The sequence below is a fragment of the Parus major genome, chromosome 8, assembly GCF_001522545.3.
Source record: "Parus major isolate Abel chromosome 8, Parus_major1.1, whole genome shotgun sequence".
NCBI classification, from domain to species: domain Eukaryota; kingdom Metazoa; phylum Chordata; class Aves; order Passeriformes; family Paridae; genus Parus; species Parus major.
In genome coordinates, this window is record NC_031777.1 from 2,976,852 (window position 1) to 3,004,115 (window position 27,264).

General features: G+C 37.7%; 2 protein-coding genes across 5 annotated transcripts in view; one reads left to right on the forward strand and one right to left on the reverse strand.

Annotated features, from left to right (window-relative positions):
• Positions 1 to 27,264, reverse strand: part of RALGPS2 (Ral GEF with PH domain and SH3 binding motif 2) — a 113,394-nt gene that overhangs the window by 37,874 nt on the left and 48,256 nt on the right. For all 3 annotated transcript variants that reach the window (XM_015636512.2, XM_015636513.2, XM_015636511.1), the window contains 2 exons: positions 25,948 to 26,040; positions 21,754 to 21,880 (listed from right to left, as the gene is read on the reverse strand). In XM_015636512.2, the coding sequence (XP_015491998.1) occupies positions 21,754 to 21,880; positions 25,948 to 26,040 (220 nt within the window). The remainder of the gene's footprint in view (positions 1 to 21,753; positions 21,881 to 25,947; positions 26,041 to 27,264) is intronic.
• On the forward strand, positions 581 to 19,113 carry ANGPTL1 (angiopoietin like 1). Of its 2 annotated transcripts, none has more exons than XM_015636515.3 (5): positions 581 to 927; positions 7,434 to 8,289; positions 13,238 to 13,431; positions 14,880 to 15,150; positions 16,129 to 19,113. In XM_015636515.3, the coding sequence occupies exons 2-5, from the start codon at positions 7,464 to 7,466 to the stop codon at positions 16,314 to 16,316; spliced, it is 1,479 nt and encodes a 492-aa protein (XP_015492001.1). In that variant the 5' UTR covers positions 581 to 927; positions 7,434 to 7,463; the 3' UTR covers positions 16,317 to 19,113. The 2 variants fall into 2 exon arrangements, with proteins under 2 accessions (XP_015492001.1, XP_033372184.1); XM_033516293.1 differs by lacking the exon at positions 581 to 927 and adding an exon at positions 7,076 to 7,126.

Here is a 27,264-nt window from a genome sequence, read left to right on the forward strand (position 1 = left end):
AACACCAGTCAGATGTTATCAAATATTCTGATACCTACCCAAAACCATCACACACAGAGTTTTAACGTTTTCCACATGTACTGGAGAATTCATGCCTTTAACAACTGGAACTGTTTCTTATTAAGTGAACGTCAAGAATTGAATGCGACATTCTGTTGAACATTCTTCTAGACTACAAATGCTTCATTTTTCCTGTTGTATCCAGCCAGGCTGCCCCTTTTATTCCCAGCAACACAAATCGAGTTTTATCAGCCTGAAAGAATCTTTCTTCTAAATGAAGCCCAGTACTGTAATAACTTGAAAGGCATCTTTAGGCAGCATAGTAAAAATGTTTGATTTGTAATTGCCTGCTGAACTCTTGCACAGTCCGTTGCCATATGGTACCTCCCTTCTACTGGCAAACAATCTTTCCTTGTTCCTAACTTCTCAGCCTCCCTACCCCCCTCCTTTTCTGGAGGGTATGGATAGGAAATCCGAAGGAGGAGTTTCTTCTGCTCTCCGAGTGCTCGCGGTGACATCATAGGTGGGCTGAACGGCTGAGCCGAGTGTGTGTTTGTTTAAAAAAACACTGTCCAAAAGTGATGTATATGGAATCTGGGTCAGCTGTAGCTGCTTTAGAGCACTTCTGCATGTGAGAATTAAACACTGCAGTTTCAGAAAACATTTCTCGCTCTCTCCTGGAATAACGCGTACTGGAGCATTACTTTTTTCTTTTTTTAAAACTGATTAGGTTAGCTTGGTTATCGTATGGAGAAACCCAATTCCTCAATACAGCTTGGATCTAACAGAGAAAGACAAAAGCAGTTTTCAGCTCCAGCTGCAGATTAACACTCCACACCATCGGGTAATATAGGAAGCAAAAGCAATTTGGCCTCTGGATTTTCCATCTGCCACAGAAGCAAAGCAGCTGGAAGACTTTATTTCTTGGTAAGTTTTAAAGTTATTCTTACTTGCAAGTTTAATTTTGAGCTATTTCTGAATGCTACATACATCTCCCTCATCATACAATTGTGAAGAAACAAATCCCTTTCAGCCTGAGAAACATTTGACAACTAACATTAAGACTCATTTTTGTGGCATTTGGTAGACTTTGGAAAGAATTAAAAAAGGCACTGCATAAGAGCACAGACTAACTCGTTCCAGTTTTAGGGATGAACAAGTTTCGGTTGTTTAGCTGTATTGTTATCTACAGTTACAGAAAATTAGCACTACCAGATTCTTTGCTAAGCATGTAATTTGGGTACTGTGAACATACTCATGTGAAATTCTGATCCTACCAGAAGGCAAAAGCCAAAAATCCTATTGATTTCAGGGAAGCTGGATTCCACCCAACACCAGAGCATAGATCTAGCATTACTAGAACTAGAAAATGGATACCTCAATAAAACCACTGTGAAAAGTCCCAAGCAAATCAATGCACATCTGTAAGTAGCAATCATTGTGTATAGTCTCAAGTACGTTTTTATTTATGGTTCTTCTGAGGAGTTGAAGTTGCCTGAGTCCTAGAGCCAACCAAGAAGCCAGAGTTATTCACCTATTCAGAACACAGTCGAGTTTGTAGCACAATCAATTGTGCAGCTGAAAATCAAAAGATGTTGCTGCAACAGGCACTAATATCCTCCTTCAGCAATTTCTGGACAGTTAATTGTACCTCAACTGAACTGCAGTTTGTTTCTAAATAAAGATCCATTTCATAAACATGAAATGCAGTGTACAAAGCAACACTACATTAAGTGGAAAATTGAGGGCTTTGTTACAGTTCATTAGGGGAAGGAAGGGAGAAGAATGCTGCTGCAAATCAATGATTAAAACGAGAAAGTTGTTTACAAACAGAAGAAAAAAGTACAGATAAAAATCAAAAAGAACTTGCTTATACATAGGGAAACCATAGAAAACTTTCTTCATGCTGACTTGGAAATGAAAATGCAGTAAATAATCCAGAACAATGCAAATGAACTTAAGTGATGTATTTGCATTTACAAACTCAAAGCTGTTTGACACAGTAAGAGAGAATGAAGGGGCTGATACTAAAAGGAGAGACAAAGTGTTACAGAAGACAAACTTAATTAAGATTTAGTAGCTACCAGAGGAAAAAAGTCTGAAGCAGCCTTGATAAACAAGAAAGATGAATCCTTTCCAGGTTTTTGAGCCCTTTTCCTTACTATCCTTCTGTGCTGATTTACATATGGAGGAGAATCATCTAAACAACAACACCACCACCCCCATTTGAAGCACACAATGTGCTTTGGACACCAGGCTCCATTCATTCATCATCAGCCAAGGGTTTGATTTACATGGCTTAGAACAATTCCTAAATCCTTCACAAATGAAAACAGCTGAGTCAATAATTTTAAAGCAATAAACTGGCTGTATACAAGGTATTAACTCTCTCTCCTTTGCTGCCTTCCAACTTTAGAGTTCAAATTTTGAAATGTTTATTTTAAAACAAATAATGCAATACTAATATTATGCTTCTGCCAAAAGAATGATCTGAAGTACAGTAAAAAAATATACTATTTGAAGTCTTTAAAAGAACTTACTGAAAAGAATGGAAATTCTGAACCTTTAAACTTTAGCAGTAACTACATGGCCCTGTGAGATTTTAATTATTGTTTTATTGGACTCTGTTTTTTGTAACGTGACCTATTGATTTGGTCCTTAAAATTTATACACCAATGAATGAAGTACAATTTCCTACAGCAAGCATAACTAGATGCTTAATATTTTCAGTATCTAAGCAGAACTCTGGAGTCCCAAAATCACACATCTCCAAACACAAAATGCACCACTGCATTGTACCTGCCTGCTCAAACACTGCAAACACACACAGTGGCTGCCAACAAATGCAAAGGAACCCCCATGCTAAAAAAACTTCAGCAAAAAATCTGGAAATGCAATGAAATTTTGCTGTGCCTTCAGAAAATCTTCTATGATAAAATTAACTGATCTCTTCTGTGGAGAATTCCTTAGAAGTTCTCATTTTTAAAAGGGGCACGTTTTCAATGACAACCTCAAAACCCCAAAAAGATTTTCAGATTGCCTTTCCTAAAAGGAATCAGATTCATGGCAATCTCTGAGAAGCAGAATTCTGTGACTCAATACATCACGTATCTGACGAACAAAACCCAAGAACATATTATTCTTGGATCCCAGTCAATGCAATTGAAAGTAATCCTGTTATTTCAGCAGAGGCAGAGGGACTTGCTGGAAAAACACTTGTTTATACAGGGAGAAGTAACTTACTTAAATACAGAGATATACTGAAATCCATGGGAACATTTCTCCTATAGGAAGAGTGTTTTCCCCACATAAGTATTACTTCTAATGTCATGGACCCAGTTTTAAGCTAAAAAAATCTACAAAAAATCCTCACTTAGCCTGTGCAGACATAGAGGAACATAATTGGGTTTATTGATTTCAGCTGCTAGGGCAAAGCTCAACAGAAAATGAAGTCTGTGTAACATCAATACCAGAGCTCCTTGATTAGCTGGTGTCATGGTAAGAGCATCTTTAGCCTCAGTGTTGTAATTTACTTTCTCAAAGAACCCAGTCTGTTTCCCTTCCTGTTACATATAAGAGAGCACTGCTGGCATTTATCACTTGACCATATTCCTTTAATAATTATTTGGAATAAAGGTAAGTGCTGATACTGCATTTTCCATACAAAAGGAATCCTATATTCCCATTTACCTGCAACAGCTTCGTTACACTCACCCATATCACCCAACACAGTCCAGGGAGAACAAGCCTTGGTCAGCCCTGGAAGAACAGATTGCAATTTGTGTTGTGGGTTTCCAAATTTTACATCCTGCTGAACATGAGTCACAGAAGTACAACAAAGAACAAATAGTTTGTTGTGCAGAAAGCTAAAAAATGTCAAATATATACCAGCTTCCCCATATCCTGATCCATGCAACTCTATACTTGTGACTACAATATTTCTGGGGGGGTAACACAGTCTGCATTACAGCAGTTAAAAAAAAAAGTAGTTACTGTTTTGCTCTTTTAAATTAGAATTTTGTACCTTTAAACACTTTTTAAAGTAATAAATCAAAAACTAATTTTGAAAGCAAGTTGGGTTTTTTTTTTGCACAGGGATCACTCTGGAAAAGAAAGAAATCAGAAGAAATGGCATTAAATATAAAATGGTATTGAAGCCCTGTCCACAGCTCTGAGTGTTTCTGACAAGCTGATGAAGAAGCTTGTGCTGCTGTGAATAACTGCACATTCTCTTCTGCAGAAGCTATAAAACATCAGCAGGCCAGAACATACATAATGGAATTTCTACAGAAATCTGAGACCCAAAACTGGGTGGCACAGAAACCAGCTGAAATGCCAGTTTATTCTAATCTAAAAAGCCATGACATTTAATAAAGAGTTAAATAACGTATTTCAAAGCAATGCTATCTGTAATCACAAAGTCCCCTGCTGCATTTCCAAGGTCTGCACCAGCAGCCCCACTCTGTAAAGGCAACTCCAAACCTGCAGGGAGGGATGGAGACCGTGGCTCTGAGCTGATCCCTGATCCTCAGCTGTCTCCTAACACTGCTGCCACTACCTGAACATCTAAACCTGGGAATCCAGGACAAAATGTGTCTGATCCTAAAACTCTAAAACTATTTCCCAACTCTAATTTTAATTTGTCATTTAGGTCTTACATATTAGGCTATCATTCTGGGATACTTTGGATAAACAGCTTCTATTTTTTTAAGCTGCTTGCCCAGAACATCAGGAAATTTCTGAAACAGTATTTTCATTTCCTTCTAAGCTGATTAAAACTCCAAGTAAATATCTTGCTCAGAACCTATTCTTGTATAACAAGCTAGGCATTAAGCTGCTCACACTTGACAAGCAACTTTTTAAGACATTTGATTTTTTCAACATCAGCATTTCCAAGAAGCATATACACTCCCTTCCAGGTAGATTTTCAGAAGAAACCCATCCCTGCTTATCTGAATGTCTCAATTTGCCACGAGGTATTTCTGAATTTCAAATTCTAGGGCATAACCTGATGCAGCTTCTGAATTTGGCTATGCTGTATTAGACACTTGAATTCCTTTAACTGTCTGACAGCACACGTATAGACACAGAGCTTGAAACTTTAACAGATAAGGGTAAAAGTTTAAAATGAACACATTTAATATTAGAAGAAATTCAGAAAGCAGATTGCAGTAGAATACATGGCTAGAATGTGGACTGTGCTGCAAAGTGCTTTGTTTTGAAAGATTCATTTAAGTTCTGTGTATTTCAGGGAGAAAATGTGCCACTGTGGGGAAAAATCCCCAGTCATTCATTATTTCAGTAACTCTGTAGGGTCTTTAAAAGCTCCCAAGAACTAAAATGTTATTCACTTTCTTGGACTATGAAGTACCTATTATACACTGAAAACAGCAAAATACTGCACTGGCACTATGGCTTCATCCTCATCCATATGCCTCAAAGTTTCCTCCCCTCAATCTGCAAATAGGAAATGCAAAAGTATTGAAAAATAAATTAGGAGATGCAAAGAGGTTTTAAACTTCAGACAATTAATTCAGCTCACCCTTGTCAAGTTAGAAACCACACACAGACCAGTTTCCCATGTGCTGCCCACGATGCATGTGAACATTTAACCTAATGAACCACCAAATCTGAGCACTGTCCAGCTGATTAGTGTTTGTAATGAAAAGAAAAACACACAACCAACTCTGAAGAAAAGTGATACTTTTTCCTAACTATTTTTTCCTTTAAACAGAAGTTCAGCAGAGAAATATTAACAAAACTATTAAGTTTTGGATTTGATAAAAATATTTGCTAGTAGACAGAAAAATACCTATTACTACAAACTAAGGGAAGTAAGTATTTTAAAATAAACTTCCTCAAACTTACATGCTTCCCCCCATTTATGCAGGGTAAGAAAGGATTTTTAGTATGTGTTAAATGTGTTTTCTTCCCCTTCTGGAAGCAGGGCTTGCAATAGAACCATCAGACAAATGGGTAACAAAAAGTTATCAAATATTTAAGCAGAATTCCTAGCTGATTGCATGTATATCATGGTTTGAAGCTTGTAACCACTGCTCTTAGTGAAGCCAAAAAATAAAGATGTGACAGGTTTCCTGAGGCTGAGCAGACACCCTTTTTGCAGTAATATTAAAGCCAGTAACAGAACTGGGAAAAGTGACCTGACCCAGAAGTCACCTTTATCATTTGTAATGTGAATGTAAAGGAAGCAGCACAGCTCTGCTTCTCCTTCGGGATCATTGTGTCAGCATTGCCAAATACACTCAAACTTGGACACAGCAAGAACAGCAGGGTAATTAACTTTCCCTGCTCTTACTGTATTTCTCTTTGTAATTATCCAAAGGCCACTTTGGATAGAAAGGCTATCCAAAGGCTTGCAAATGGAGTCTGGAAAGGAAAGCCAGTTAAACATCTGAGATAAGAAATTATCTGCTTCACAAAGCAACCAAACCATAAAAAATGAAGGGTTTTTTCCTTATTTAAGTGCTACCTTTGTTTATCATCTCAAATATTTAAAGCTGAAAAACGGGTCTCAAAAAACGTTCCTGGATCTTTATCACTGCACTTTAATTCATTAGAGTAAAAAGAAACTCACAGTTTTCTTTAAAAGATAAATGAAACATTTCAGTATGGTATTTATAATGACAATACACCAGATACTTCAGCATTATTTGGATAAAGATGTTTTCAAAGAAACAAAAATAGTGTGACAACAATTCTAGATGTTCATCTGAAGGCAACCAAATAAATAAACATGCAGAGCAAACATGTTCTAAGCTTTCCTTACAAATTCAAAGTCACTTGAATAAGTAATTTTTGATATTTGCAACAATATCTAATCTCCTGTCTTCTCCTGCCTAACACTCATGTCCAAAAATAGTCTTAAAGATGAGTTTTTCAAGTCTACTAAAACTGTGTATATATGAACTTGAAAAATGGGTGTATACATGAATCGGTATGTATATACTATTTAACAAATTATATATATATCTATATATAAAGCTAAAGGAGGACCAGAAAAGCTTATATAATCCAAATTCCAACATTTATATAAATAACTTCATCTCCCTGCTTCTCTTCCAGGAAGGTATTCTGCAAGCACTCCATGTTCTAAAACCTCATGCAGGTAAATGCAGGGAGCAGTCTGAGCAGTCAAACTGATAACTGAGTGTAACACAGAATCTAAGAAAAATATTGTTTCTGAAAACTTACCCATTGCAACAACTCCTTTACTAAATCCTGCATCTAAATCTTAGTGTTTGCTGCTCAAAACAGCCAGCTAATCTAATGGAACCTAACTGCACAGAAGAGATTCTGAAGGCTTGGCTACATAGATGCAAGCATGGCAAACCCATCAGTTTAGGCCATTTAAAAGTCCAGGAGCTTTAGTTACGCCTCTGGTTTAATGACTTCATCTTTTATCTGTTCAACAGGTTCCTGACAGTCGTCCCACCTGCTTTAAAATGAAGCTATTGAGGTGGACTTTGGGTGTCCTGCTGTTCCTGCTGTTGTCTATCGGGCGCTGCATGGAACAATCTGCGCCGAGCAAGACGCCCCAGCAGAGGCAGCCTCGTTCAGCAGACAGGGGAGAGGAGGGGAAGAAATGTGGTTACACCTTCCTGGTCCCAGAACAAAAAATTACAGGGCCAATCTGCGTGAACACGAACGGCCCGGGCACCGGGAACAGGAAAGATGAAGTCACCAGGATGGACATCGAGAACCTGAAGGACGTGCTGTCCAAGCAGAAGCGGGAGATCGACATTTTGCAGCTGGTGGTGGACGTGGACGGAAACATCGTGAACGAAGTGAAATTGCTGAGGAAAGAAAGTCGGAACATGAACTCTCGTGTGACCCAACTGTACATGCAACTCCTGCACGAGATAATTCGGAAACGCGACAACTCGCTCGAGCTTTCCCAGCTGGAAAACAAAGTCCTCAACGTCACGACGGAAATGCTGAAGATGGCAACAAAATACAAGGAGCTCGAAGTAAAATACGCAGCGCTAACTGACCTGGTGAACAACCAGTCTGTGACCATCTCGCTGCTGGAGGAGCAGTGCCTGAGGATCTTCTCGCGCCAGGACCCCCACGGGTCGCCGCCCCTCGTGCAGGTGGTGCCGCAGCACATCCCCAACAGCCAGCCCTACACTCCCGTGCTGCTGGGAGGCAACGAGATCCAGAGAGACCCCGGCTACCCCCGGGACAGAGATGTACGGCCACCCCCTGACCCTGCCACTTCTCCCACAAAGAGTCCTTTCAGAGTGCCACCTCTGGCTCTGATTAACGAGGGTGAGTTACCTGTCGCTATTTATCTAACCTGAGATCTCTCCACCTCTGAGGGAAGCTATCCTGACCATAGAAACAGAAGGGAGAATTGAAAGTACTGGTACAGCTCGCTCTTGCTCCTGATTTTCTCTCCCACTTCTACCTCCCAGGGAAAGCTTTAGTTTGCCAAATGGCCTAAATCTCCCTAAGATGGATTTGTGGAAATGGCTGATATTCAGAAATTCAATCTGAACAATACTCACCTTCAAGGCACAAAGTGTTGGGGGTTCCCTCTGCAGCCAGATTTGAGTTATGAAAATATGAAAATTCAATATTGGCATAAACTTTCTAATATTTACCCATTTCCTGAATGATGCCTGCTAGCTACATGTTACCATAGCTGGCAGGAGTGAATAAGAACTAATCAATCAAAAACAAATTAAGTAATTTCAAGTTTTTGTCCTTTATACTTATATTTGTCAGAAGAAAATTCTACTAGAAGAATTTTCATCCTTCTATTCTGACCTGCTTTAAAATGAACATCTACATCTACCAACAGAGTCATGCCATGAGTCTCTAAGTGTTTAGCTGAAATATTCAAGAGTGGTAAGTTTGAAAGGATAATTGAATCAAAGATGGATCCAGTTAGAGGCAATCAGCTTTGAAAATTTAAAATCAGTAACTACATTTCCAGTAAGCTATTGTCAGTAGGGGATGGCAAATTGAACTAGAACCATAAATGTTATGAAAATACATTCAGGAGACCATATCCCATCTTCACATGTTACACCCTTTAGGTCATTAGATAAATTCATGTATCACTATAAATCAAAATTAGTGACAAGACGATTAACTATCTCTGAGCTGCCCTGAACTTTATCATTTTTCTCACTTTATTGAAATATTGACAGAATTGCTATTTTAAAAAAATACAAGGATTCAGAAAAACAAGTTTTTCTCAGACATCCCTTTGAGTGCTTGCTCTTGGCTTCTGTTAGCACAGCAAAAGGGTTTGGTGGGGGGTTTTGGGTTTAGGTGTTTTTGTTTTTTTGTTTGTTGGGTTTTGTTTTCGTTTCTTTCAAATTGCCTTTAGTCACAGCAGAAAGTTCAACTTAGTTCCTAAGATGAAGCCAAACATTCATTTGTGACTGTTCCACAGCACTACACCCAACCAGCTGCTGATGTAAAGAACAACTATTTTTATTCAAGGTCTGCAGAAAATTCAGGCATGAGCCCAAGCAAAACGCCAGATGTCATGCGGATTTCAGTGGCACATCATGACAGAAAGGAAACAGTTCATATCAAAGCACTGCATTGATGTCTGCTCAGACAGCACAAATATAATTCTAAAAAAAGCCATGACTTCCTGCTTCCCAGCAAACCTTCACTTCCAGGTTCTGTTCTAAACTCATCTTTTTCTCAATACATGCCTGCTGCACATAGAAAACGAGGCAATAGCACTAAGATACTAATATTATCCTCTGAATTATCTTTCCTGGTGTTTGCTGACCCCTCCACCTCCACAAGTTCAGAGTTTGAATCCTTTTTTGGAAGAGAACACAAAGAAATTTTAGGAAGCTTATTGTAGCATTATTCACCTTCCCTTAATCCTAGGTTCTTGAGTTGGAAGTTTAAGTGTTTCTTGCAGTGCTTGGGAAAAGGAGGGTTGAGAATTGCTACAGCTGGGAGAACATCAGTTGTCACAACCAAAACTTGGACATTCCAACACAATCCCGAGTTACACCCCTGATTTTTAAAATTAATATAAACAGATTTCATGGTGCACAGAATCATAACTATGTCATAGAAGAAACATCTTTATGGTTAAAAGATAAAGATTTTTTATAATGTATAAAGATGTCCAAAAAGACCAATGAAAACCAGACAAACCCCATTAGAAATAGGCCTATTAAAGACTGATATCAGAATAAATACCTGGACCTCCTCACAAACATTTGCATGAAGCAGATGGGTCAGAAAGGTCCATGTGCTTCTGAATATTGTGAGTAGAGAGCCAAATGCAAAATATATGGGAAACAAAAGGATGAAGTTCTGTTTTCTGAGTATGGTGGTTATTTTGTACAAAAATTGCTCTAAAAATTGAGGAAGGTCAATGGACCTGTGAATTGTAGTTGTCACAATTACCTTAATATTTACAATAAAAACCAGAGACCCCCCAAAATTACTGCCACTATTTTTACAAAAAGTAGTTTCAAGTTAGCTAAGTATTTGAAAATAAGACACATCCTGACCCATAAAGTAATTTCTAGTACTTCTTGGTTAACAATATAGCTTCTTTTTTTAATATATGTCCAATTTTATTTCAGACTTTTCCTCTACTAATGCCCCTAAAAATCCTCTCTATGAAACTTACACAAGCACAACTTCTGTATCACATGCCCAAGATAATATTTGGCATTTCAAAATGGGAGTCAGCCATCAAGTTATCAAGCTTTCAACTTAAAATATTTAATCTCTTTCCATCTCTACTTCATTTAATTTAGCACAGAATATGATCTGCACTAAATCATACATCTAAGCCACAATTTTGGAAGTGAAATATTTAACAGATCATCTTCTCAGAGTATTTCTGACTTATCACTGTCTCAGTGACTTAGTGTACACAGTTACAAAAGACTAGACGGGAATGAGATACTTATTCCTTGCATAAACTATAAAACCTGTAAGATTTTAACAGAAAATCATTCTTTTTTTCATCAGTCACACCCACACCCACTGTGGAGAATCTCTCAGTTTAACAAACCTCAGTATTTCCACTAAACAAGGTCAGTTCTTATACCTTGAAATAATTATACTTAACAAAGAATTTACTTCAGTAAGAAGATTCAAGGCTATACACCAAAAATTATGGGGTAGGTTGGACTTCCTTACACTCAGAGCAGAAGTCTCCTACCTCCACCACAACTTACTTTATGTTAATACATGCAGACAAAGTCGTGCATCAAAGCAGATGAGTTGCAGTCTGTGAACTTCAAGCCAGCTGAACTCCAGAAATGACCCAAGTATTACATAAATAATACTTTATTATTAAATAAAGGCTGGTACAATTCTGTCTGCCTTAAAAACCACTTCAAATGGCCCCAAACATTTGCTTGGGTCTCTCATGGAAACACGAGTGTTCAAGTCCTCCTCCAGTGATAATCATGTGGGATAACACCCAGATAACAGCAAACCTAATTAATCTATTTTTAATATTCAATTAACATTACAAAATATAAGGCTTATTTGTTTATACTTTTCCTGAAGCAATATTTTTTTTACAGAAATACTTCTGGAACAACATCCCTGTTCAGTTACAGAGCATCCAAGTTTACTTCAGACAGTTCAAGGAATGGGAATAAGACTCAGCTTAGCCCAGGAAATTATCTATCCCCTGGACAAACTCTGAAATATTCACAATCTACATGGGAATTTTAATTATGAACAAGAGGGAAAAAGGCACTAGTATACCAAAGCTACTATTTATTTCCTAAAGTGCCACTGGTTGAACTGGAAGAATGACAAAGCCATCCCCATCCTGACAGTGCAGCAATGGCTCAGTGTCTGTGCCATTCCTGTCACAGCCACAAGCTCTAAATACTCCTCTTTAGTTACACAAGCTTCATGCACTCTAATTATGCTTTACAGATTTCTTGCTAATTACAACTTGTCCAACTGGCAACTACTACCTGATAATCTAAGTGTGATTTTCAGCTTGTTTGCTTCACACAAGCTTAATCTGCAGTGAAGATCCATTTCCCTCAGCCTCTACTTTTGATTAAAGAATAACCTCAACAAGTATCTTCTATGTTGCTTTGCACAAGAGCTGTTTCTGTGACTGATGGGTTCTCTCTGAATTTCCAAGGAGATTTGAGAAAATAAACCCTCTGGAAGGAGAGGAAAGCTGTTGCTAATTTATTTTCAGATGTGCTGAGTTTTCAAATACATTTAGGGCATCCACTACTAACTAGTCATCAGAACACACTTTTCTTTTCATTAGTAAATTACCAGTTTCTCTAAAACAGCTGAAGTAATGACACACAAACTAATTTTTTTCTAAAAAGCAGAAAATAAAAACATAGCCAAAAAATTGAAAGGCAAACTAGGCAAGGTTTTCAGAGACATGTAAGCAGCATCCTTCTCAGAATTACCAGATGGTCTTCTCTAAGTATTATTTGTAAAACCACTATTCACATGGACTAAAACAGAGCTTTCAAGCAGCACTCACAACAACAGCAATTTTGTGGAACCACAGCCCTGAGAACAAATGAGAGTCCTTTTAGCTGCTCAAAAATCCTTCTCTGTTGCTTACTTATTTCCTTCATCAGGATCCATCTACACACATCCCACCAGGATGACACATGAAACTTAAAAAGATTCCTATCCACAGTTAACAGCCTAATCCTCAAACTGGCCAAGTACATAAGAGCAGAAAATTATGCAATGTAAGATTTCTCTCTGACTGAATTCCATGTCTGTAGACCATTGCAGTAAAAATTTGTTACAGCAGCTCTCAAACTATTACATATTCAGAAACTGGGAGGGTTGGTTGGGTATCCTGGGTTTGTTTTGGTTTTTACTTCCACCAGTTTCAAACTGATGCACCAGAAGATGAAGGAAATTAATGTCCACCTTTTGTGAAAAAGAAGAAAATAATTAATGAAAAGAAAAAAAAAATAAAAAATCAATGTTCTTCAGTACCAAGAGCCAGAGTACAAATCTTTGCCACAGCAGACAAAAAAAATCAGGTGTTGGTCACCAAAGTCTATTATTTGTCTAGCAAAATGAAATTTTTGTTAAAAAATATATAGAGAGGGGATATTGACATGTTTATTTATATATACAATTAATCTCAGACAGTAACTTTTTGCACTGTTTTCCACAGTAGGTTTATACCTTAATTGAATTACTGACTTTCCATTACAAAATATTCCTGGACAATGGGCACTGCACAGTATTTCTTTTCCAAAAGGTCCATTCAAAGACTGCCAGCAAGCCAGGGAAGCTGGGCATGCCAACAGCGGGATTTACATGATCAAACCCGAAAACAGCAACGAACCAATGCAACTCTGGTGTGAGAACAGCCTGGACCCTGGAGGATGGGCAGTTATCCAGAAGAGGACAGATGGATCTGTCAACTTTTTCAGGAACTGGGACAGTTACAAGGTAAATTCTACAATACAGATAATCAGTGGGCAAAGAAAGATAATTGAAAAGTGTGATCATCCCTCAGAGGCAAACATAGTTCAGTGGGAATGTCCCTCTTCCCTCTGTGCACTGTTAATTTTGTATGAAGCAACCTGTCTGAGACAGCCTGGGTTTGTAATGCACAACACCACTGGGAGACATGTTATTCTAGACAGTGGCTGGGAAGTCATTTATTACCAAGTTCTAACTGAACACATGATTTTTATTAACACACTGAGAACTAGTGAGTACTTGTAAAACTTCATTTGTCTCCCCTATGAATGAGCAAACTTAGCCAGTGAAATTATTCATTCAAACAAACTACTAGATTTGCTGGATGATGGCTCAACTTAAAAACAGTCCTAATAATGAATTAAAGGAAGCTCCATATGCTAATTTAGGTTAGATTTCTAAAGATGTTAGGCTGGTGAAAGGAAACCACCAAACTGTTGTGTGTTACTGTGATGTTATGCACTAGCAGGCAGAATGTCTATGATGACAAGAGCATGCTGCTTTGGAATAATTACATGCTAAACAGAAAATCTGAAGATCATTTGGTTGGGGAAATAATAATAAAAATAGTAATAATAATTACATATAGGACACAAATTAATGTGAGGATTTTTGCTTCTTGCATTCCTGGAATTTTGTGGTTCAAATATTAATCTCTAAATCAATAATAACCAAAACAATTATTCAATAGTCAAACAATTATGCAAAGTCTTTACTTCTCAAAGCAGTGCATGGTTGGTTTTGGAGTTGTTAAATGTCATAAAATGTTTTAAGGCAGTTATGGAGTGCCTCATAAAGCAATCACAAATATTCTAAACCTAATGCAACGCCAAACATTAACAACACTGGTTTACTTGGGGAAAGCAGACAGCAGATAGGAAATATCACTTCACAGCTACTGCACTGGTAGTCTGTGATTTGAAAGAAAAGATGTCTCTATATTTAATTTCTAATAAATCCTGTAAAGAACAGAGGAATAGCATGATTAAATTTACAGTAAAAAACAACACCAGCTGCAATACAGAAGCAACAAGAAGTTATTTACCTTGAACACTCAGACTTGTTCAACCTGGAATTATAACCTAAAATTCCATTATTCACCCATTATTACAAATCCCCTTAGTTTTGTCAAGAAATATTGTTTCAGTTTCCCTATCCTCTCTCCCTTTATCTCAAAAAGAGGACAGCAAGAACAGAGATGTTTTGCCACCATTACCGGTGCTGGCAGCATCTCATGCAGCTTAGCAGTCCCAGTGCAGCAAAATAAAGCACTTAAATGCATGGGTTGAAGTCATTCAGAAGTTTAAAGGCTTTCAGTACCCAAGTTCCACTGGTTTATCACATTCCTGCTGATGCCTGTTTTAACAAACACGGAAAACTAAGCTAGCAGCACCCTCCAATCTTCTTTTGCACAGAAAGGATTTGGGAACATTGATGGAGAGTACTGGCTGGGACTGGAAAACATCTACATGCTCACCAATCAGGATAATTACAGACTCTTGATTGAGCTGGAGGACTGGAGCAACAAGAAGGTTTATGCAGAGTACAGCAGCTTCCGCCTGGAGCCCGAGAGCGAATTCTACCGCCTGCGCCTGGGCACGTACCAGGGCAATGCTGGAGACTCCATGATATGGCACAATGGAAAGCAATTCACAACACTGGACAGGGACAGGGACATGTATTCAGGTAAGCAAAGCAGTGTGGCTGTGGAAAGTGAGTAATGTATGTTCCACCAGCGACACCACCTCAAAATATACAGCATAGGACAAAAAAAAGTAGGTGAATTCTGATAAAATTACCCTATTGGAAGATGCTTTCAATTGATGATAAAAAAACCCCCACTGGCAGGGCCTCCTTTGAGCCCCTACACCTGTCAGAAATTCAAAATCCATCACCCTCACTGACAACACTCTGCAGTAATTTTCTGTTTAGCTCATCACTTGCATGGGACTGCAATCAGAGAATCTGTCCAGGTGATCTCTGAGTAGTGCTGCTGCCACAGAATCACCAGGAACTAAAGTCTCTGAAGAGCATGAAAGGAACTGCAAGCGTGCAGAGGTTTAGTTGGGTACCAATACTTAAGAAAGGGGCACATCACTTGGTTTTTGTACTCCTCAGAGCTCCCTTTTTCTTATATCCTCCAGTTTTTCCCTTGCAGTAACAGGAAGGTTGGGGAGTGCAATACTTCAACTGCTTTTCCTCAGCTGTCAATAACCATAAAGCTGGAGAAATCCTGCAAACTCTTAGACAAGCCTGTAACAGTAAAAACACAAGTTACAAGCAATTCTTTGTGGAACCGTGGCCCCGCGCGCTGCTCAGGGCTGTATCAACTCGCATTGCTTCCACTTGAGTATTTCCAAACAGCACATAATCCGAGTTCCTGGGGTGTTAGCTCATGGACAAGCAGTGCTGCCAGGCTGAGAAGAGTTCTCTCCTTCACTTTCAGCTGTCACATTAGAGATCATGTCAATAACCACCCCCTCCAGCAATGGCTGCTGTTACGACAGAATTCATGATTTAGCAAGGACAGCAAGATGCAACCACAACAGGCTATGAAGCACTTCCAAGTTGCCTCTGAGAATAAGCCACAATATGAAAACATTTAGTAAATCTCCATTTCTGCTGCCTAAAGCTGAGGCTCACCCATGTCCTTCTGTTCCACAGGAAACTGTGCTCACTTCCACAAGGGTGGCTGGTGGTACAACGCGTGCGCCCACTCCAACCTCAACGGTGTCTGGTACCGAGGGGGCCACTACAGGAGCAAGTACCAGGATGGAATATTTTGGGCTGAGTACCGGGGAGGTTCCTACTCCTTGAAAGCGGTTCAGATGATGATCAGACCTATAGACTGAGGAGGAAAATCCCACAGTGCTCCCAGATAAAATTCTCAGTGTCTGAGCTCCAGAAAAATAAAATATTACTTTTTAATCATTATTTTGCACAATCTGCCCCTGCAAAAAGCAGGTCTACAGTTTTCCTGTCTTCTTTCCCCTGTCATGTTCCCCTCTCCTTTATTAGGACCCTTCTCTACTGTGACAGTGTTTTTCTAAACACACATTCACAAAAGCAATGTTTGTGCTTGCAAAGCATATTTATCTTTTTTTTCAAGATCAACATGCTTCATGTAAACAGTCAAAACTGGTAAAAAATTCCAGATATTTAAGATATAAGCTTTTCCCATTCAAAAAGCTTATGCTTTTTCAGGTTAGCTCAACCCTTATATGTAAATATGTGAAATGACATTGTCTTGCTTTAATGTGAAAATTGATTAGTTATTTAACAATTTATTTAAAAATGTTGGTATTACTTTTAGTGAAAAATCTGACTTCACATTACTGTTTGATATTTACTCCAAGAACCTACATAAAAAATTGGAGATGTTTATCTTTGCCAGCAGAGGAAGATTTTTGCAACAAATAATTATTTCAAAATGAAGAGGCAAATTTAACACAAAATACAAAATTTCTTAGGGAATTCTCTACACTGCTAAGATCTGCATGTCCTACCTTCTGCAAAAATTTAGGCAAAATGTTCCTTGCTTAAGAAAATTAATTGTATGAAATTATTGATAAACTTGAGACAATCAAATTACTTTTTTTACTTTCTACCTCCATATTTGAGCTTTTTAATTAAACTTTGAACTTAAATGGCAAAACTGAAAGTCCTGGTATTAAAATCATGACTTGACACTTCCCTGCTCCAATTAGGAGTGATGTGGGCTGACCAACCATTCAGATATAGTAATTGAGATAAGTCTCTGAATAGTAAAAGTTTTCCTCCAACACAGCTTTCTGCTCCCACAGTAAAATAAAGATTAGAAATCAGATCTGAGTGTGTTCTCCCTGACATCCCAAACTTGGACTGCTCTTATGACACACAAATTTCCCTTCCCTCTATATACCTATACATCTTTTGACACTGTCTATACCAAATTTTCGATTCTAGATATCAGATTTCCACTGGAACTGATATGTAATTTAAGAAATTAATTAGAAAACAATTTCCCAACATTTAACAAAAGCTATACCCCACACTGATTCAAAACAATTATTTTTCCAAAATCAGATACAACCAAACATTTGCTTCAGGTACCAGAATCTCTGAACTAAAGCATTCTTCCTATTATATAAAATTATTTAATAACTCCACTTATGGCCACATAGGTCACCTAATTTAATTTTATATTACATAAAACTGAATATGCTGTTATGTATTTGTTTAGCAACTCATATGTGCCTTCATGATTTTAAGGAACATTGTCCCTATTTAAAATAAGAAACCATAATAGCTAAAAGAGTAACCTAGTATTGTTGTTAATTAAATCAATCAATATAAATTACTATGCAAAGCCTTGTATGTAATTCAGAGGAGAAAATACAGCTTTTTCCTTTCAGAACACACTCTTTGGAATAGAGATAAAGCTTCATTGATAATGTATAGCTGCAAGGCTTGTAGTTAAATCTTTGGTCAGAGATCAAAGCCAACCAGTTCCACCAATATTTAATTGGGGTTGGAAGCAGTGGGGAATCAGTCCTGGTATATTCCATTCCCAAATTCCAAGAATTTTAACTGACACAAATGTTTATGATTACAATTCTGAAATTGTTCTTCATATAAGGAATATTTGTTTGTTACAAATATCACACAGACCTCATTGATTGAGTGTCCTGCAAAACATTTTTTAATTGCAAATGCTTAAAATTCAGACTCTCTGTAGTTTGTCCTTTTTTCTCTATGGTAGCTGGATAGAAGAGCAGTTCAGGTAAACTTAAGAAAAGGAAAATGCTCTCTAAAACATTCCTTTAATGATCACTTCTGACAATTTTTAGTTCATTGAACTGGCAGATTTCCTCTCCTTGGCAGAGAGTGTATTTTACCCCAAGAAGCTCTTGCCTGCTACAAAAACTGTTTATTCAGTGTGCTCAGTGAAAGGTGTACTCTGCAGAAACCCCAAAGTAAAATTAGCTTGCACTCAGCTTTTTAATTAAATCTTATATATTTGACATTTAAAAAGTGAGCCTTCCCCAGTTTAAGGCTGTGGGATGACGTTAACTAAACAAAATCCACCCAGAAACCTCGGACTGTACAAATGCTGTGCTCTGACAGGAAAGAGTTGATTAAGTTGACAATTTAAAATTATGAGGAAGGAAAGCATAGCATGTCTTTTTGGGGTTGTTTCATACTCTGCACAATAATTCACTTTCAAATGTTTGCAACTCTATCAATTTGTAGGGTTGAATTTTCTAAGCAGGGTGAATGACTTAAAAAAGTTTGGTGTTTTCTCTCACTCTTTCTTTTGGAAGATTTTCAAAAGAGGCTGTAGCATCCCTCAGGCTTCCTGCCCTGGCATGCAGAAGCTGTCTGTCTGAGAAGGATGAAGCTTTTGGCATTCCTCTACCATCAGTCCAAATTTAACCAGGCAGACCTCAAGAAAGTTCAACTTGTATGAAACCTGAAACATGGTTTTCACCTCTATTTCCAAAATCTGTTGCAAGCACTATCACTGAAGCAGCTGAATATTCCTCAGATGAATAGTTAATAACCTGTTCTCAGCTTTTCTCTTTCTGGATATCACTCCTCAAAGACAGCTATAAGAAAAACTTCTCACAAGGTAGTGCTGCTTAGTTAAATAAAAATCTTACTTCTTAAGATATGGCTCAGTTGTTTTATTGTGCAATCTCAAATGGATCAGAACTCTGGAATAAGATCCCCTGGAGAACAGGGTTTTATTTTAAGGTGAAATATAACATCACATACACAACTCCCCTTTGTTCTGGCTGCTTTAGTTGCCTGGGTGATGCAACACTGATGACATTTCCTACAAAGTGTATTAAGGGCCTGCTGCTGAACATCTTTATTGGTGTTGCACAGCTTTTCACACTCACATTTAAGTAGGTGAGTCCACACTGATGATGTGTTGCTCTCACCTGCATTTTTAGAATTCTGGAATTGCATCACAATCATTGCTGCAAAGAGCTGAGAAACATCTTTATTTCCCCCCCACCCCAGTTAAATGTGGAAACACATCATTGTCTTGTCCACAAGAGAGTGAGCTGTGGAAATAAGAACAATCTGTACTTCTATGGCTCTGCTCCTATTGCAAAACCTACACCAAGAAAACATTTAAGCTTTCTCTTATGGCCAAGATGGCCATGAAAAAAAAAATCTATACCCACATGTGGTATTTGGCTGTATAAATGTGAAACATTCATCCTCAAAATTCCAGCTGAAATCCTTTCATATGCTCACTTTCCCCAAGACCTTCCAAACAGAGGTCTCCATGACCTGTATTTCTTCTACAGGGGATTTGCAGGGGCAAATTTAATTGTGTGGCACTTCTGATGCTCTTCACTCTTCCAAAGGGCATTTTGAGGCAGCTGCTGGCTCTCCCCACCAGGAGTGAAGAATCCCCCACTCCTCCTTTTACCATGAGAGGGAATGGTCCTCCTGAGGAATCCCTTCTCCTGCAAGTGCCATGATCACCATTTCCATCTGCAGACTTCTAGGTAGGCTTTGCTACATGTTTGAAACAAGGAGCAGCACTACTCCCTTACAGAATCTTATAGCAGAAGTATTCCTTTTAGGAATTGTAACCTGTTACTGATAAGCTTAAAACACTATGTTAAACAAGAAATTTAAGTTACTTCAGTTCTAAATGACTCTTACATCAGTAAAAATGCCTTGGGAAGGAAATTGAAGAAATAACAAATCTACTCAGGTCTTAGCAGAGATTAAAGCTTTCATCAAATGAGAAAACTTGGACTCAACTATCAATCCTCTAAAGTGGATCCAGATTTATCATTACTGTATGCTCAAGGCAATTTTTTTTCTTTTTGCCACTTTTTTAAACCACACAAAATTAATTTTACAGGGAGTGGACCAGTGGGAATTCACTATTCCTTTGGAGAATTAAAAAAGGCTTGAGGACATTCCTTATGTCACTAATAAGAACTGGTATCATATGAAACCAGGTCACAACACATGCTTTAACTACAACAGGTCACAGTAAAGAGCATTTCTTCCTAAACAGAAAAGAATTATCTATTTCACTTCAAACTATCAAGTCAAGCACAAAGGTTATTCTAATATAAAAGTTAGACAAGAAGCTGCTACTTATAAGGGGAAAACAGCTGTAAGTGAATAAAACTTAGAAACTGCTTCCCATTATTTGGCTTGGGATTTTTAGAATCAGCAAGGAAACAATTTGATGCTGTCTTCATATTTCAAAAATCATGGCATATGGGTAAAAAGCACTATCCTAAGAAGAATTTCAGAACTATAGATCAAGTCTCTATATTGTCCATGTACACAAGATGGAAAAGCTCCATGGTTCAACACATTACATAATGTTTGCTTTCCTTTTTGTGCCTTTCAATTCAGGCCTTGAACGATAAACACCACAGGGCATTAAAATCTGGTCTCCCACAGTGAAATATTTTTTCTATTTCAGTGGCAAGCATATAAAATTCAACCAATTAATCTTGGAAAAGTTAACAACACAGCAGAATAAAGGAAGTATCAAAATTCAGGAACAGAGATTACAGTTTAATAGACCTCAAGAGCTCATCTTGAATTCAAGTGTAAGTTATTATCTGCAAAAATAGGAAGAACTGGATAGACAATTCCTTAATTTTATATGATTACCAACATCTCATGAAACAAAAGCTACATTGAAAACAGCACACTTATCATTTTAATGTCTGTTTAGTTTAAGTAACACTAAATTAGCTTGACAACAAAACCAACACATATTAAATGCATTTATCTCGTTTTTAGATACACAGGAATATAATTTACTAATAATTATTCCACAAGGCTGAGTCAGTTATAACAACCTAGTCACATTGTCACACTGGTGTATATTAAATGCAGCAATACCACCAGATTTTACCATGTTCCTAGCTCTAAGATCTATATTTATTTCTCTCAGAGGCTTGTGATTTAGAGCTTCCCATAAATGAAAAGCCACCATTCCTAGAACAGCCAAGTATTTAATATTTAGGAGGGGTAGCAGGCATAACAATGGAAGTACTTCTCCAGAAGTCATTGTATCTGTACAACACGTGGCAAAGTATTTTCCTAGAAAACTGACACTGGATCTAAAACCTGCAGTGTTTGTGAGCTTTAAGATGTATTTTCTTTCTGAGGTTCAGTCCTGCCACATACAGAGTGTCCAGAATCACCTCTGGGTTGCAGATTCTCCACTGAAGTACACACAGTTTCCTGAATGCTTAAAAAAAATGGTGTTTTGCCTGTGTAATTACAAGAGAATTACAGGCTACAGCTTACCTAAGTAGGGAATACAAGGAGTCATCTTCAAGCTGCTGATATAGTCTCTAAGCCTTTTGTAATTATCTTCTTTACTCATAACATATTCCAGCTTGTCAAAGGTGGCTTTATCCTTCCGACTCAGTAACTAGGAAGAGAAAAAAGAAGGCAAAACCAGATGAGTTTAAGTTGGATCATTATGATTTCCTCTCTTACCCTTACAAGCATAGATTTCCATTTCCCCATTGTTGTTGCTGTGCTGGTTTTTTATGTGGTTTGTTTTTTTTGTTGTTGTTTTTGTTGGTTTTTTGGGGGTTTTTTTTTGTTTTTGTTGTTGTTTTTTGGGTTTTTTTTTTAAAACTCAACTTCTTGAAACAACATCACATTCATTCCTTAAAAAGGAAAACTTAGAAAGTTTACAAAGAAAAGCAACAATTCTGGGTGTCAAATGTAAAAATACTTCTAAACATTAAGCAGGTAAAAATACTCATGTCCTGAAGGATCCTTCTGAAACAATGTAAGTTATCAAAAAATGAATCTAGCTATCACACATCACAACTTCATGTGCTGTCCACATCAGGAATATTCATGCCAGTAACATTTTCACTCATTATCCATAAGTGTTTTGGCTTGGGATGGAGTCAATTCTCTTCCTAGTGGCTAGTAGGGGCTGTGTCTTAGATATGAGGAAGGATTTCATCTATGATTTTTTACAGAAGGCTCATGGACTTGAATTCATCTGCCAACTGGCAATTTCACTGGCTCTTAATATTAAAGAAATGTTCACTTTGAACAGAATACTTAAAAGTCATGGTTCTCCTTCATTATCCATTCCTCCTGCCTCCAATCCCTTCCTTTGACAGAACTAACAAGAACCAGGCTCTCTTTGTAGGATGGGGAAGGGAAGCAAAGATATTTTCCAAACATCTTGCTGAAGTGCTGCTGCAAAACTGCCTCAAAATCTTCACTTCAATCCAGAGTCAGAATTTAACAAAGGGTGTAAGGTGTTCCCACCAAACATTTTGGCAGGAGATTCAGCATTCCAAGTCCCAGTTATAACTTTTCCCCTACAATGCAATTACAAGGGTCAGATCACTGAATTTCTACGCATATTCCCATTTTACTTCAGTTAAAGATCAACCTAGGTGAGCCTGACAGAAGTGAAATCTCCCTTCTGTAAATACAATGCTGAAGTAATTTATTTTTACTTCCATTTCTCATATCCAAGTCTTCATGAGGACAGACAAAACTAAACACTGGCTTTCAAGAGAAAGCCACAAGTTGAAAGTGAATTGTTAATTGTCTCCCAAGATATACTCATCACTGACATTCCAGCAATTAATTTGGATATTTAATTTAGGTTTGGTTCCAATACTCAAATGAACAGTATCTGCATTCATTAGAACTGCAGACTCTTCCACAGGAGAAGGAAGCAGAATACTGACATGAATACCTTCCATCAACTCAAACATGACATTTATGTTTTGAAGTTCATCATCTCAAAGCTGGTTCCAGTTTTATCAGCCTGGAGTGGCTAATTTCTAATAATAATCTAAAATATTCTTCCATCACTTAATGTCTGAAAAGGTTTTTGTACCTTTGCAGACTGAAAGGTAAGACAAGACTAACAGATATAATAATGGTCTGATTTCAAACTTGAATGAAATTAACTGTATTTTCCTCACAACATGGTGATTTGCACACTCATTCAAGTCTGATGTATCTTTTTAGGCTCTTTGGATCATCCTGCATGCCTTCCCCTGGTACTTGTAGGCCAGTTCATGCCATGCCTCCACCCAGAAAAGTCCAGAGAAGCCAAACACATTAGAAGTGTTTCTGTGAGGGCCAAGTGAGGACCCATTTTTAAGTCCTTCAGTTTTGGAGCTGCTTCTTTTTTCAATAATGTTTCCTCTTCTGAATCTTTGATGAAAAGAACAGTAAGTAAGTGCTGTACATATGCAGAGACAATAAAAGCTAAGGCTGACAGTTTATAACAGCAGGGAAGGACTTGGAGCCTTCTAAATTGCTCTTGGCTTTCTAGTTATAGTGTGCCAGCACTGAATACAACCTTTTTGAAATGCCAGCAAGAAGAGATGAGGTCTCAGGATGCTGGCTCACCCCACTTCACATATTTAATGAGTATTTGCTTCATTGCCCAAGCCCTCACTGATCATCTAGGATTCCTTTACATTAAATGGACAGAAGCTGAATATTCTCTTCCATGAACTTTCCTGGAAAGGCTCACAATTCTTCTCAAGTTTTGAATGGGGCAAATTACACATTAAAAGCAGCACTCACTATTCTCCAGTGTTCAGAGTGTGTGCAGGCAATGAGTGAGACAAATTTCAGACAAATTCAGACATAGCGTCAGAACACGTGAATTTCATCTTTTTTAGGAACATTAGATTACCAAGCAAGTATTTAATGGCTCCTTTCAACTCTAGATTCCAACCATATTTTTTTTTTTTAGGGAATGAATATACTTGCAGCTATTTTCCTGACTTTGTAAATCAAGTTGATTGAGGGTTGCTAGAAACCATCTCAGAAATGCAGAAGAAATTCTTCCTTGTTGAAGTTTTTGGAGGGTTCCTGTGTAACTTACCCAAATGCCTTCATTATTCAAATAAAGGCTTGGTGTACCTTTTCTTGCTTTTAGTATATAGAAAGCCAAAGGCTTAAAATTATCTTCAGGAATTTCTAAGCTGAACTTCCAAGAGAAGAACAACTAAATCAGTTTGCAGTGCACATTGCTGGGAGCTAACCTGCAACTTGAATTTGCAAAGGCTTATGTAAGATGATGAAAACCACAGACTCACTTGGGATTACAGGAGGATCAAACACCTGCAGAAATGGGAGAGAATTACCTGGAATTTCAGAGGTTGGAAGAGGGATAAACTTTAAAGACTGATACAAATGTCAAGAGCACACAAATAAAACTTGTAAGTGCAAACTAGTACACAACCAAACACCAAAAGAACCTGGGGACTCCCAGTTCTGAATGGTATCATCATGGTAGTAATTAATGTGGGTATTATTAATATATGGTAATAGTTACATTTAATTTGAGCTGTGTACAGAAAGAGATTTAAAAATCGACTTGGCCTCACAGTTACATAAAACTGTGGAGGCATCAATTCCTCAATAAAATAATATAAAATCTGAAAACCAGAAGCTCTCCTTGAGATCATTTTGAAGTGTTAATTTCACTAATATTTCCTCAGAGAGATTTTTGGTATTTGGAAGCAATGTCTAACTTAATTGTGCATTTGTAAAACGTGACCAGAATTCTAGATGCGTATCTTGGCAGAAGTGAATTATATTCAATTTTGTGAATAGTTATCAACTGAATGACATTTTCACACAGTTATCAGACAAATAAACTTTTTGCAACATCCAAGGATGTCTGTCCAGTGGAAGTTTTCTGCTTTTTTTAGTAATCTATTTATATGAATCCCTTGCACAGGAGCTTCTCAGTCACCTGATTTATTCTGCCATACTGAATGTCACATTCACCTGAAATAGTTGAAAAACTACACAATACATGGAATATATATGGAATAAGGACTGTTTTCTAAGCTCTAAAGTATCAATGAGAAAAAGTAATTCCTAATATTCTTATCAAGATTACAATGATAAACAATATTAATGCCTGTCAAAAAACAGATGACAAAAAAATGATGCCAAAGAATACTGTCCTTTCACAACTGTACAAAGGCAGAACTACAAATACACTGTCCAATGGAGTTGTAACTATGAAATGATAATGAAAAGTGTTAGAGTTAGTTATCAGTAAGAGAAACAACAAATCTCTTTATGGAAACTGAATCAAGAGTTTCTGAACATCTGCTCTCTGTAGCAAAAAAAAAAAAAATTCCAACAGTATAAACCCCTAAATGACTAAAGTATGACCTGCTTTGGCATTCAGAATTTTCCAGCAACCAAATACAAAATAGCTTCTGGCCACATGAGATGCCTCTGCATTTAGCAGAATCTGCAGGGAACTATTTTTCAGAGGAAAATATTTCTACAGCAGAATGGAAAAAAAAAATTCAGAGGAAACCATAGACTTCAAAGGAACTAGAAGCATTATGCATGCAGCAGAACAAAGTTAAAGCTTTCTGTAGTAACTGCTGCATCCTTGAAAACAAGCTTCAGGATGTTGTATTTACCTGAGAACAAATTAACCCCACTCCCTTCTCCTGCTGGCTCACTTACCGCCCATGTCTTGGTCAGCCTGAAGATGGGAGCACTCTGGAGGCCTGACACCACTGCCATGAGAGCATGGAGGTTATTCAGCTCATACAGTTTCTGAGGACATAAAAAAGAGAAAAATAATATCAATAAACAATATTCCAAGTGCTGTCAATAGTGAATACAGAATAAAAAACAATATAAAGATGCAGAAATCTTGCGTGGTCTAAAATGAAGTGTTACAGTGAACTGCTGTGCACACAGCCAATTTATGGCACCTCCTAATTATTCATTACTGCATCTCTCTGGTTTTGGATTAGACTAACTAGCTGTTTCATAGCCCATAGAGAACCCTTAAAAATATCTATATAGACACACATCTTGGGGAATATATTAGAAGTGCCAGAAATTTTCTGACATTCAAACCCAACAAATTCCTTTCGTAGCATTCAATAGTATTTTAAAACAACATGCCAGAAAGGACAACCCAGTGATGCATGATGTAATCATGTCAGTACCCAAAGTTTATGCAACTTCCAGGGCTACATCAAAGCCCCCAAAAAATATCTTAGCAGGATGAAATCAAGGAGGTAAATTTCCAAAGCCACATATATGGAGTACTCCTCTCACTGAAAGGTTATTTCTGGGATATGACAACTAACTAGTGGAAAGCAACAACCCAATCAAAACTGAACAGCAAAAAACGTTAGGGCAAAATAATTCCCTTAAAAACTCTCTGCAAAACACTGTGATTGAGTGCATTTTTTCACACATTTGGAATTTCCCTCCCTTTTCTTTTTCCCTTTCCCTCTGTCTCCAAAACTGTCTGCTGCCTTGGCCAGGTAACCACTGGTACTACTGTCTTGAAAGCTTAAAAACAGTCTGGAGGAAAATGGTCCTCCTGAAGTTTTTCTGCAACATCAGTTGTTCTGATAGCTGTGAGCTCCCAGAGATCCAAATTCCATTCATGTTTGGTGCAGTGCACCCAAATTGAGGTTTTAGCTCTAACAGAGAGACTTTGCTAAGGAGAAATGATACTCAATCACAGTATTGCAAATCCTGTTTAATACATTTGGAATATCTGCCAAAGTAGGTTAGGATTCCAGCATGAAAAAATAAGGAACCCTTCCTATTAAAAAAATGGTGGAAATCCTCTCTCTTACTTGAAACTCAGCTTACCTCTTGCTTAGGAAGCCTTTCATGAGGCAAAAGGAGAAGAGAACTAGACCAAAGGAATACTCACTAAATCCTGAAGATCACAGGAGAGCCTCTATTTGGAAGGATGAAATCCAAAACCCATGGATGGTTTTCTGGCTAACAGTTTTGGATCAAGGCAAATGA

Coding starts and splice junctions, on each gene's coding strand:
- ANGPTL1 (XM_033516293.1), top strand. Junction 13,432..14,879: donor GGAACTGGGACAGTTACAAG/GTAAATTCTACA, acceptor TCTTTTGCACAG/AAAGGATTTGGGAACATTGA. Junction 15,151..16,128: donor GGACAGGGACATGTATTCAG/GTAAGCAAAGCA, acceptor TCTGTTCCACAG/GAAACTGTGCTCACTTCCAC.